Below are 13,059 nucleotides of genomic sequence, written 5' to 3'. Positions count from 1 at the left end.
CATCTGGCTCCTTCTGACTCATTACAGGAGAGACTTGGTGAAGACTATCCCATGAACCCCGTTCATGATTGGGATTGGGGATTGCAATTCTTCCCCATAAATGAGGAATTCCAAGTAAGCATGAGTCATAAGGTTGTATTGATTAAGTCCCTGCCCTTTGTATACACCGCCCATCGCTACTACTGATCGAATGGTTTAGTGAGGTCCTTGGATCGGCCAAGGGGGGGGGGGGGGGTTTAAAGTCTGAGGACCAGTAAAGCTTTAAGAAGTGGGTTTTCTCCTTAAACTCAATGCTTCGGTGCACGGCGCATGGGTACCTACTGCTTGCGGATGGAGGTTCACAGGCACACCAGCCATCATCCTCTTAATTCCCTTCCTGAAATGATCTCAACCTATTCTCAAACTTTAAATGGTTAAGAAGCTCGGCTCGCTGGCTTGGAGCTGGGCATGGAATGCAAGCCGCCCAGTGGGCCACTTTTGGTAAGCAGAACCGATGCTGCAGGATGAACCGAACACGTGGGTTAAGGTGCTGTGGCAGCAGCTCCACCCGGGTACATGCCCGATGCTTCTGCGCCACCTGTACCTTAACATGCATGTTCAGTTCATTCTGCAGCGTTGGTTCTGATCTTGGTGGTAGTAGCAAGTATTTAAATGAGAGCTTTGAAGGCCGAGGTGGAGAAGGGTTCAATGTGAACAGCAGTTGAACACGGATCAGTCGGTCCTAAGGGATAGGCGAACGCCATTTGGAAGGGCGGGGCGATGGCCTCCTTCACCCCCAGCCCGTGGCGGAGATAGTCCTACCAGTCTGGTAATGCAAACAAATCCAGAGATGCCAGTGGGGGCCCTGGGAAGAGTTCTCTTTTCTTTGTGAAGGGCAGGGTGCCATGGAATGGGATCACCTCAAGATGGGTGCCCAAGCCTTGTGCGTGTGTGGGGTCACTCCTCCATTGGGTGGCCTGAAGGCGGGGAAGTGCATGTGCACGCCCGGGTCCCTGCGGAACTGCAGTCGTGACTCTGGATGCGCCCGGTCCCTATCTCCTTAGCTGTGGTCCGCCTGGGCGGAGATCTTCCCCCCCCAGTTGCCGTTGGCTGGCAACAAACAGCCGACTGAGAACTGTTGCAGACCAGGGGAATCCAACTGTTTAATTAAAACAAAGCATTGCGAGGCCTCTTGGTGGGCTTTGACACAATGTGATTTCTGCCCTATGTCAAGGTGAAGAAAAGCGCGGGTAAATGGAGGGAGTAACTATGACTCAATATTTAAAGGCCGGATTGGGCATCCAGTAGTGAATGAGCATATTACAACATCGCGGCCCCCACCTTCACGTGGTATCACCCGGGCAACATCCTGACTCTCAGGGCAGCTAAGAGGGGCAGGGGATGTTGGGTTTTGGTAAGAGGTGGGCCGTTACCTGGCAGTCCCTTTTGCCTACCGCATTATGTGAGTTCCATCTGTGATGGACAAGGCGGCACGGGAGCAATGGGGATTAATGAAATTTAAAGGAATGATGGTGGTGAGGATTACCTACTGAAGTTGTGGTGAGGATTGCTTGCTGAAATTGTTGATGAAACAGAGCCAGGCACTGTTGGTGTCTGGGTGACTTAGGACAGAAACCTCCCATAGAGCATAAGGGCAAAAGCTTGCTTGATCTTGATTTTCAGTATGAATACAGCACATGAAAGCAGGGCCTCATGATCCTTCTGGCTTTTTGGGTTTTAAGCAGGAGGTGACAGAAAAGTTCCCACAGGGATAACTGGTTTGTATCATCCAAGCATTCATAGTGACATCGCTTTTTGATCCTTAGATGTTGGCTCTTCCTATCATTGTGAAGCAGAATTCACCAAGCACTGGACTGTTCACCCACTAACAGGGAATGTGAGCTGGGTTTAGACCATCATGAGACAGGTTAGTTTTACACTACTGATGATGTGTTGTTGTAATAGTAATCCTGCTCAGTATGAGAGGAAACACAGGTTCAGACATTTCGTGCATGTGCTTGGCTGGGGAGCCAATGGGGTGAAGCTACTATCTGTGAGATTATGATTAAACACTTCTAAGTCAGAATCCCACCTAAAAGTAACAATAAACAAAGTGCTGCGGATCTTTGGTTAGTCTGGAGTAGCCAGGGGGGCTACCTCAGCCATGGGACCCTGATGAGCAGAGCTGTCCATGACCGGGCCCGGGTGCAGCTGCTTGCTAAAGAACCGCTGCTTGCACCGTTGCTAAATAACCCGTAAACGACCTGATTCTAGGCTGGGGTGTCGTGTAGCAGAGCAGCTTCCCCCATTTTGGATACCAATGGGGTCTACCAGTGGCCCAATGGTTTGCACATCCAGGGTCTAAGACCCCCTGTGCAAGACTGACCAGATGGCACTATGGTCTACCACAATGCTTCAGAAAGCCCCCTGTGGGTAAAAGCGCTGTTAAAAAAAAAAAATCTCCATCAGTGGCTGTAAAAACTTTGGAAAAAAAAAGTCATCTAACATTTTATGGTATGCCCTGGTTTATTGTTTTTCGGGTCAAAGTTGTACTTTCCTCAGGCAAATTCAAATCCACCTGCGGTCTGGAGGGTGTGTTGCATGTGGAAAATGCAGAGAGGTGCCATTGGGATTTTCAGAAACAGTTGTAATGCATGTTTTGCTTGGGGTCCAAGCAATTTTATTTATCAATATACATGATTATCACTAGTCACAAGTACCAGTCAAATGGCAAAGCTTCTTCACCATATATATATATATATATATATATATATATATATATATCACACACACACACACACACAGACACACTCTGTTTCCATGCAGCCTGAGTTACCTGCATCCCAACGCTGCTCTGCCAGTGAGAGCAAATCCCCTGGCGCTGAGGGGAACACGAGCGTCTTGTCAGTCCCGCAAGAAGGCGAAGGACCATTCCGTCTTCAATTTGGGTGTCAAGACCTCAGGTAAGCGCCTTGGGTCTGCCCGTCTCTAGCAATGCTGCAGAGAGGAGCGACCTGCAGCACAAGACGTGGTTCGACGGATGGAGCATACAGATAACCTGTACTATGGTACTCGGCTCATCCTCAAGCACCACTGCGACATGCCAGTCCATGAGTGAGCTTTGCAAACAGCTGAGTGGGGTTTATTTCTGTTTGTTCCTCCAGGTTGGAGCAGCTGTCCCAAGCCTGAGTTCCTGATCCCGTGGCCGCACCCCGTGGCTGCACCCCGCGGCAAGCCTGATCCCTTGGACTCGCTGCCAGTCATCATGCCTCCAGACCTGCCACCAGTCCCCGTGCCTCCGGACCGGCCTGCCCCCATGGACGTTGTTGCAGGCCCGCTTGCCCCTGTGAACATTACAGTTCCTTTGTTCCCGTCCTTCCCGCCCTCATCTGTGTCTGTTTCCCGTGGCCTCCTGTTCCTGTGTCTGCTGTTCCCCATGGTCCTCCTGTTTCTCCTGTCTCTGTTCCCCATGGGTCTCCTGTTTTTTGTGTGTTCTGCTTGTGTTCCTGTGGTGGTTCCTGTTCCTGTGTCTCCTTTTGTTTCTGTCCTGGTTTCTATCTGTGTGTCAGTTTCTGTTCCTGTTTCGGTCTTGGTTCCCGTTCCCCTCTCGTTTGCATGGTCTGTAGTCTGTTCTTGTTTCCCTCGTCCTGTTGTTTCCCTGCTCGTCTCTCGCTCTGCATCTTTTTGTGTTGTGCCTCCTCATCCTTCCTCCGTGTTTTGTTCTCATTCTGTTCCTGTTTCGTCTGTTTCTGTGTCTAGTGTTGTGTCTTCCGTTTATGTGCCTGTGTCTTCTTCTGTTTCTGTTTCTGTTCCTGTTCCTTTGGGTTCTGCTCCTGTGCCCATTTCTGCTAATGTTCCTGCTTCTGTGTCTGTGCTTGTTTAGTCCTGTCCTTGGTTTCTGTTTTGGTTTTGTTCTGTTGTGTTGTGTTTTTTGGTTTTGCGCACCCCAGTGGTGCATGCCTTTGTGGGGGTGGGGTACTGTCATGATTGGCCCCTTCCAGTCCTGTACATGTGTTTTGGATCTTCAACGTGCATTTGTATTGGTCCAGCCCCCTTGTTTGTTGACTCCGCCCCTGATTGTTTTCACCTGTCCCTCTTTATCCCTGTTTTATAAGCCCTGTGTTTGCCCCTTGTCTTGACTGGTCTTTGTTTCATCGTGTTGCTTGTTTAACATGTTTGTTGGTTGTATCTATTGTATTCTCTTGTTGGCTTCTTTGCTTGAGATTTTGTCATTTATCATGTCTGACTATCGTTCTATCCGTGTTGGCTCTTTGACCCTGGACCGTTTTGACCGTGACCCTGGATTTGCCCATAATAAATCTTGCTTATCTCAGCACGTGCGTTTGCCTCCTCACTCCATGTCACATTTTCCTTTTTCTTTCAACTTCCACATATTTCACTGTAATGTGAAATTCCTTTTGAGTAACTGCAAGTAGCTGAGATCTACAACCCCATTTCAAAAAAAAAGTTGGGATGCTGTACAAAACAACGACAAAATAAATAAATAAATTAAATGAATTAAAAAAAATTGCAAACCTTTTAAACCCTATATGTCTTTAAAAATGGTACAAAGACAACAAATCAAATGTTGAAACTGAAAAAAATGTTATTTATTTATTTTTATAATATATGCCCACTTTGAATGTGATGCCAGCAAAGTTAACCCATAGCTAGTAGATGGGAATCAACCTTTATCAGACTGGGGAGGAAAGCTGGGTACAGACAAACATTACATACATATGTGCTTGATGAACATCTCTTTTTTTTAAGGACATGGAATTGCTCCCCTCTACAGCACCTTGATTAGCACCTGATATAAAAGGACTGGCAGATAGTTTTGACTGAGCTGTCTAATAACTTTGCATAAAGAATAATAAGAAAAGAAAGGGCCTCCTATGTCTTGGGAGTGATGCTTTTGATCATAGGGAGGAAACCAGGGTGACACATTATTTGGGCAGCATTCTGAAAATGCTTAAAAGATGCTTCATAGATCACTATTTTTTTTTTTTTAGATATAATTTCCCCAGACCTATTCTTAATATCAGCTCAAACAAAAAATAACCTCACTGGAGCCACACTTTTCTTTGGCACAGAACTTCATAATTCTATAAAAGAAGAAATCATAATTCTCAATGGCCAATGATCGCTTACCTCATAACTTCACACTTATTTATTTAGTTTTCACTTGAAAAGGCAATTCATTCTTTTTTATGTGAAGACAAACTTCAGTCTGAAATACTATGGCAATAATAAAGAGTTAAACAGTGGCTCAGAACTTATTACAGATATTGACAAGAAAAATGAACAAAATTCAAAGCCTATATTGCGGCTTACTAATGCACACCCATATTTTGTGCAAATGGATGAAATACATATTTCCTAGAAATGACGGGGCCTGCAGTTATCTCAGTTCAGCCTCACGTACACCATTCAAAACACCAGAGACAGAAAAAAACAGCTATATCCTTCACTACACTTACTATTCAACACATAACCACGCCCCCTGATTCTGAGCTCACACCCACAGTGAATCACAACAAGGTGACTACGTAAATGCGGTCTGCCTGGCATTCAGAGAGGTTGGCTACAGAGCATATCATGCAGCTCACATCGGCTTTACTGATATTTGTATCTGTCCTGTGGATAAATGGACCAACAGCAAATAGAACTGATCCGGTCAGCTGCAGGCTGTGGTCCGAGCCTCAGATGCTTGGTCTTTATATGAATGGAGACTTTGTAATTGGGGGGCTTTTCTCCATTCATTACATCCTGAGATCAGAGCAGAACACCTACACTAGACCGCCTCTACAGCCACAGTGCTCTGGGAGGTCTGTCTGTGAGTGTAGGGAACATTACATTAAGTGATCTTAATAACTACATTGTAACTTTATAACAAAATACTAACTAAAACAACAGAACCTCTAAATTTGTCTTTTCTATCTTATGTTTCTAAACAGTATGGATTTCAGGCAACTGCGCTTCGCTCGTGCCATGGAGTTCGCCATCCAAGAGATCAACAACAGGACCGATCTCCTGCCGGGAATCACGTTAGGATACCAGATCCACGACTCGTGCGCTGCAGTGGCGATGTCTGTTAAAGTTGCTTTTCAGTTTGCAAACGGCATAGAACCATTTCTCAATGAGACTGATTCCTGTTCAAAATCTGCAGCTGCCGCTGTTCCTGCTGTGGTGGGAGAGTCTAATTCCCCCCCCTCCATAAGCATGACCAGAATACTGGGTCTTTTTGGAATTCCACAGGTGAATCTCAGCTACATCAAATGGTGGCGCATTAAAAATATATCTTAGTATTGATTGTTATAGCAATGATTTCAACGATTTTACTATGTTATGTTCTGTTTTATACGTTAAGTAGTTAAATAACCGTATCAACATATAATCGCTAGAGTTCAACCACGCTTCACAAATGATGTTTTCCCCTTTTCTGTACCGAATAACAGATGAGTTACTACGCGACCTGCGCATGTCTGAGCGATAAGCGTCAGTATCCTGCTTTTCTCAGGACTGTTCCTAGTGACCACTACCAAGCGGCCGCACTGGCAAAAATGGTAAAGTATTTCGGCTGGACATGGATTGGGGCAGTGCGCAGCGATACAGATTATGGAAATTATGGAATGGCGTCGTTTCTAAAGGCTGCGCAGGAGGAGGGAATCTGTGTGGAGTACTCCGAGGTGTTTTACAGAACAGATCCGCGCAGTAAACTGGAGAGAGTGGCGAACGTCATCCGGAGATCAACAGCCCGGGTAATAGTAGCGTTTCTTGCCTCAGGCGAGGCGAGAGTTCTCTTAGAAGAGCTCACAAGGCAGCCGCCGCCTCACATTCAGTGGATCGGCAGCGATGCGTGGATCACCCATCCAGAATTTCTGCGCTTTAACATGTGCGCTGGGGCGATAGGATTTGGGGTCCCCCGCTCGGTGATTCCAGGTCTTCGTGAGTTTCTTCTGGATCTCTCTCCAGCACAAGCACTGAAATCTCCTCTGCTAACGGAGTTTTGGGAGAGCTCGTTCAGCTGTAGCCTAAAAGGCTCCTCAGGGGGCGCGCGGGAATGTGACGGTAGTGAGGATATCCGCGCGCTGCAGAACCCGTATACAGACACGTCGCAGCTGCGCATCACTAACCTGGTGTATAAAGCTACGTATGCCATAGCGCATGCCATCCACGGTGTTATCTGCAATGACACGCAGTGCGACAAGAGCGCAAAATTTGCGCCATGGCAGGTATAAAATGTTGCTTTTAAAACACCCCATACCTTGCTTAGTAACATGAATAAGAATGATTTAATTGCATGTGTTATAAATGTTAATATTATCTATTTCAACTACGATATTTGGGCTATTCTTCCATTATGCTGGCAAACAGTGGGCAATGTCAATTTTAACGTCACTTATTGTGCCACGAGTGACACCAGAATCACAGGCTTTTTGTTAAACCTTATTTGTTTAACCCGTAATGTTTTAGGCAAATTAATCAGAACTGTAAAAACAGATTTCGTTTACCAAAGACTTGTGAGTTAAAATTTCTTCCTCCGAGATATCTCTGTTAGAAGTAATTTAAAATATTTTTTGTTTGTTTTTTTTTGTTGTTTTTTTTGCTTTTTCCCCTATTAACGACGTTGTATGTATCGATATGCCACCGACAATAATGATGGTACAAGATTCATTTTAAAAAATATTTTGACATATTTACAATCATTTTAACACAGAAGACAGAAAACTATGATAACTAAAATGCATTTTTCAATTTAAAAAATTGAAAATCAAGTACCTAAAAACTATTTCAGCGTCTGTGAAGCCATTGCATTGGACTGCACTTCTCACGCGCAACATGACACAAAATCATTCCAAAAAAAAAAAAAAACATAGAATCAAATAGAATTATCATAGGCTATTGCTAAATAAATTAAGAATTGAACAATAAATTAAACAGGCGTGTCTATTTTGCCTTTGCCATCTTATATATGGCAACCTGTTATAACGGTTTATATATTCATGTATAATGAATTATCATGTGAATGTTGATTAAAAATAAATTAATACCGTTCGAACAACAATTCACAGTCACAGTTTGTCAAATTATATGTTTTACTGCAGATACTCGACCAGCTCAAGAGAGTGAACTTCACTACCAAGAATGGTTTTCAAGTCTCGTTTGATTCTAAAGGTGATCCTGTGGCCGTCTACGAGCTCATAAACTGGCAGGATAAGAAGGATGGTGGTTTTGACTTTGTGACCGTGGGCCATTATTACTCGTTCAAACCAAGAGGCCAGGAGTTCAGTATGAGCAGAGCTATCAGCTGGATGGGAGGAAAGACAGAGGTACGGTCCGAAACTGACAGTACTCTTTTGACTAGAAACCTCGATCATTTAGCAGAACTCATTTAATTATTGCACTCAATGGAACTTAATTACTGCTAAAAGTCACTATGAAAATGTTTTAAATATGTAACCTTCATAAAGTTCATGAAATCAAAATGTCAATGCTTACAATATAGATTTAAGGTTAGGTTTGTACTTCCATAATTAGTTTTCAGCGGATGGAACACATGTATTCACTGTACTATTAACAGTAATTGCAACTAAAATTTACATATGTGATTACTGAATTATTTAATAATTTTCTTAATGGAAAGATAGAGTGCCACTAATTCAAAAGAAAAAAAAAACATGAATCGACACACAATAATAACTAATTACATTAATTCTGTGCTTAACATAAACACTTAGCTAATGACAGAAATACATGAATACTGGCATCAAAGAACTCTGGGGTACCCCTTATATATCAAACTATAATATAATAGACTATAATGTAATCAGTATCACAGAGGGTTTTATTGCTGTTGTGTGTATTACTTGTCAAAATACATTCCTCAAACACAAATAATTTAGCTTTATGCAATCAATGCAACTGATGACATTGATGTTATTATAGCTAAAGGACTGTATTAGTCATACAGGGTAAAGCCATAAATTACAAAATAAAACACAAGTATGTTTAATGTGATGAATAACTGTAAAACACCCGAAAACTGAAATTTTAATATGAAGATATGCGTTAACCTGAAGTTAAAATTGTTTTGTATTCATCTGATGAAAATAACAGCTAAAATAGACAAACTAGTAAAACATGGACATGTATATTAATATGGAACGACAGGTAAAATTCATTCAAATATCATTGCAGAGTTAGTTAACCTGTCAAGTACAGTTCTTTTTGCCAAACATTCAAGTTCTTCAGTTTAATCTAATTAATGATTCAGTGAAGGTAGGATGTGCCTTGGTTAGTATTTTTTTTTTTAAATACACACTTTAAATGCTTCATAGAGGCTTATTTTACATTTGACTTACATTCTACTGATTACCCATTACAATGATTAACTTTGTTCTAACCCTAACTCCAAAATGAACCACATCAGAAAACCTAACCCTCACTCTGGTCCTAAGCCTCAACTTAATATTTACACTAACCATAAAACTGTGGAGAATCAACTGACTTTCAAAAAAATAGTTTGTTGAAGCATTAAACATATATACATAATTAATTGGGGGTTTCCAAATAAAGATAGCACATTCATACTGAAAGTGATTTGGCTGTGACCAAACTAGAGAAAAGAAACATATGTGCTTATTATAAAAATACAGAAAATGAATGGGTGGCCACACTACTTATGTATACTTTATTTTAACTGTTGAATATATGTGATGTTTTTATCAGTTTTCATTAGACCAAATAATGTGTGTCAACATTGAGAAACAGTCTTGACAAAGTTGACTACTCAAGAATTCTTCAGTAAAGACAATGACCCTATTCAGAACCATAGAGACTCAAAGAAATAGCTCCTTGCTTAAAGACAAAAGGGTTATTCAGACTGGTGGAAGAATGTCTTGTACATGATTCTACATGGAACCTTTTTATAAAGGTTTGTACAAAGCACCAAAATGGCTTTTTCTACTGTTAAAAGGTTGAGATCTTAACAAGAGAAGAAGCCTTTTTGGTATTATATAAAGCCTTTTCAAAAACATACATACAACACAATCTACATCAATCTTACGCTTTCACAATGCAAAGAACTTTTCATGCATGCAAATGAAAGAATCCTTAAAGAACCATTTTTTAGGAGTGTGGAGTGAAAAAAAATACATTCATTCACGTATAGCATTGTGATGTGGTTTTATTTTTTGATTTACATTTTTCTAATGTGTTTCAGGTGCCAAAATCTGTGTGCAGTGAGAGCTGTCCTCCAGGAACCAGGAAGGCTGTACAGAAAGGAAAGCCAGTCTGCTGCTATGACTGTATACCATGTGCAGAAGGAGAAATCAGCAATAAAACAGGTTGTGTATCATCAGTACAGTAAGCAGTTTTGATGGGTACAAAGTTATTTTTTGTTGTTTTTTTTTCCCCTGTTGTTCTTTCCAAAATAAGGGTCTAATTATACTCCTCTAATCTCTTAGACTCGTTGAACTGTGTGCACTGCCCTTCTGAGTTCTGGCCCAACACCCAGCGTGACAGCTGTCTCCCCAAACCTGTGGAGTTCTTGTCCTGGGACGACACGCTGAGCATCATTCTGACAGCATTCTCTCTCGCTGGGGCCTTCATAGCTGTGTGCGTTGCTGCTGTCTTTTATAAACACAGAACTTCTCCCATTGTCCGAGCCAACAACTCAGAGCTGAGCTTCCTGCTGCTCTTCTCACTGATTCTGTGTTTCCTCTGCTCTCTTACTTTCATCGGTCAGCCCTCTGAGTGGTCCTGTATGCTGCGTCACACAGCGTTTGGGATCACCTTCGTCCTCTGCATCTCCTGTGTTCTGGGGAAAACAATAGTGGTGTTAATGGCCTTCAGAGCTACACTTCCAGGCAGTAATGTCATGAAATGGTTTGGGCCTCCACAGCAGAGACTCAGTGTTCTTGCTTTCACTCTCATACAGGTCCTTATTTGTGTTCTTTGGTTGACAATTTCACCTCCTCTCCCCTTCAAAAATTTAAAGCACTACAAGGAAAGAATTATTTTAGAATGTGGATTAGGTTCAGCTATAGGTTTCTGGGCTGTGCTGGGTTATATAGGATTTCTGGCTCTTTTGTGTTTTATTTTGGCTTTTCTAGCTCGGAAGCTGCCTGATAACTTTAATGAAGCCAAGTTCATCACATTCAGTATTCTCATATTCTGTGCAGTGTGGGTTACATTTATCCCAGCTTATGTCAGCTCTCCTGGAAAATTCACTGTAGCTGTAGAGATATTTGCAATTCTGGCCTCAAGCTTTGGGTTGGTTATTTGTATTTTTGCTCCCAAATGTTTCATAATCATGTTTAGACCAGAGCAGAATACCAAGAAACACCTTATGGGTAAAGGACCCTCCTAGGCTTTTTTGAAACCCTAACACAAATTGTAAACATAGCACTATAATGTATCACATAATATAAGATGTGCTGATTTATGGTTAGGTTTATATGTACATAATGTAGAAGGATTCACCAATATATATTTTCAATTAAACTATGTTATATTTTAATATGTAAATTTGCATAAGAAAGCTTTTCACATATTCCACTATAATAATATTAGATCATGATATATAATGTCACATTATAATGTGCTTTTCATAACATTGGGTTTTAACACATTTATACACATTTAACACATCCCTCGAATCCTTATGATCATTTTGAGAATTTATTGCTTCTTACTTGCAATATTAAACAAGTAATGGGAGGCTCTATTAAATCAAGGCTTGGTGCATAGGGTGGCTCTTCCTTTCTCCAAATCTCTGAGCATGATTCTGCTGACAAAGCAGAATTGACAGTTTGGACTCTCCTCCAGTGTGTTAAAATGCTGAATGACATTGCATTAATGTCAGTTCCAAAAGAAATGGCTGTACTTTTCTACAGAGAGCTGAAACCTGGATACACCCAAATATCCTGTTACTTTTTGCATTTAGAATATTTAATCTTAAGCCCATGGGTATTTCTATTGTAGTTTTGGAGTAGAAAATGAACCAGAGAATGACATTTTATTGCTTTTAGAAAATGCTCCTGAGCCCCACCCTTTACAATTGCGCAGTCTGCTACAGATGCCAGAAGTAGTAAGTAAACTTTTCATCTTCACCACTCATAAAATTATGTCTTTAGTCATTCATTATCTATCCCACTGGGTCCCAGGGGATGCTGAAGCCTATTACAGTGCTGATATGATACTTTGCTATTCTATGATGCCTAATTAAGCACACACACACACACACACAGAAACACACACACATACACATCTTCTAAGCCCCTTCTCATTCTGTATCACAGGGTTGTGGGTGGGGGGGGCGGGATGCCGGAGCCTATCCGAGCTGTCATTTGGCGAAAGGCACCAAATTAAACAGATTTTCCCATTTTTTAATAATAGCTATGCACGTCAAACAAATTCTTCCACACTTAATTCAGAAAACAATTACTTTATGGGCATAATATTGAATCACTGCTGGGTGATTAAGTGAAATGCAGCAATATACAGCCAGAGAACTGTGAACACTCCTCCATCCATTCACACTTTTAAAGACATGGATATGCAAGATGTGAAAGATGTGACTTCAGCACAGAACCTCTGATGTAACTGAATTGGCAGTTAGGTTTTTTTTTTCTTTTTCTGAGTGTGCTGAACTTTCCGATAACATTACCTTCGAAGCAGTTGTCATGGCTCACTTGTCTCAGAAGAATCATATGTGACAAGGGGCTGGGGTTTGTTAGGGTAAAACTGTTTGAATAGCTCACTGTAAATTTCATAAATGAACATTTCATAAATATTTGTGTTGCATTTAACTTTAAGTCTACCAACTATCTAATACTCTTACCTTTATCTTAACCTCACTCTAAATGTAAACTTAACCATTACTCTGATCCTAAAACAAAACTTGGTATTAACACTAACCTTTACAGTGTTGAGAATCTACCAACTTCCAAAAGATAGTTTGTTAATGACTTTCGAAATAACTTTACAAAAAAAAGTTAAACCATAGCTAGTGGACAAGGAATTGGCCTTGACCATACTGAGGAGAACTTATTCTAAATCCATGAGCATTAACAT

At 41.5% G+C, this 13,059-nt stretch overlaps 1 protein-coding gene across 1 annotated transcript; it reads left to right on the top strand.

Annotated features, from left to right (window-relative positions):
• The first annotated feature begins 5,577 nt into the window (after positions 1-5,577).
• Positions 5,578-11,353, top strand: LOC108434000 (extracellular calcium-sensing receptor-like). Its single transcript, XM_017708916.2, has 6 exons — positions 5,578-5,807; positions 5,937-6,237; positions 6,438-7,214; positions 8,088-8,312; positions 10,205-10,328; positions 10,449-11,353. Exons 1-6 carry the CDS (start codon positions 5,578-5,580, stop codon positions 11,351-11,353), a joined length of 2,562 nt encoding a protein of 853 aa, XP_017564405.2.
• Positions 11,354-13,059: the final 1,706 nt, after the last annotated feature.

The sequence above is a fragment of the Pygocentrus nattereri genome, chromosome 7 (genome assembly GCF_015220715.1).
Source record: "Pygocentrus nattereri isolate fPygNat1 chromosome 7, fPygNat1.pri, whole genome shotgun sequence".
NCBI classification, from domain to species: Eukaryota; Metazoa; Chordata; class Actinopteri; order Characiformes; family Serrasalmidae; genus Pygocentrus; species Pygocentrus nattereri.
This window is presented reverse-complemented; position numbering and strand designations above follow the sequence as displayed.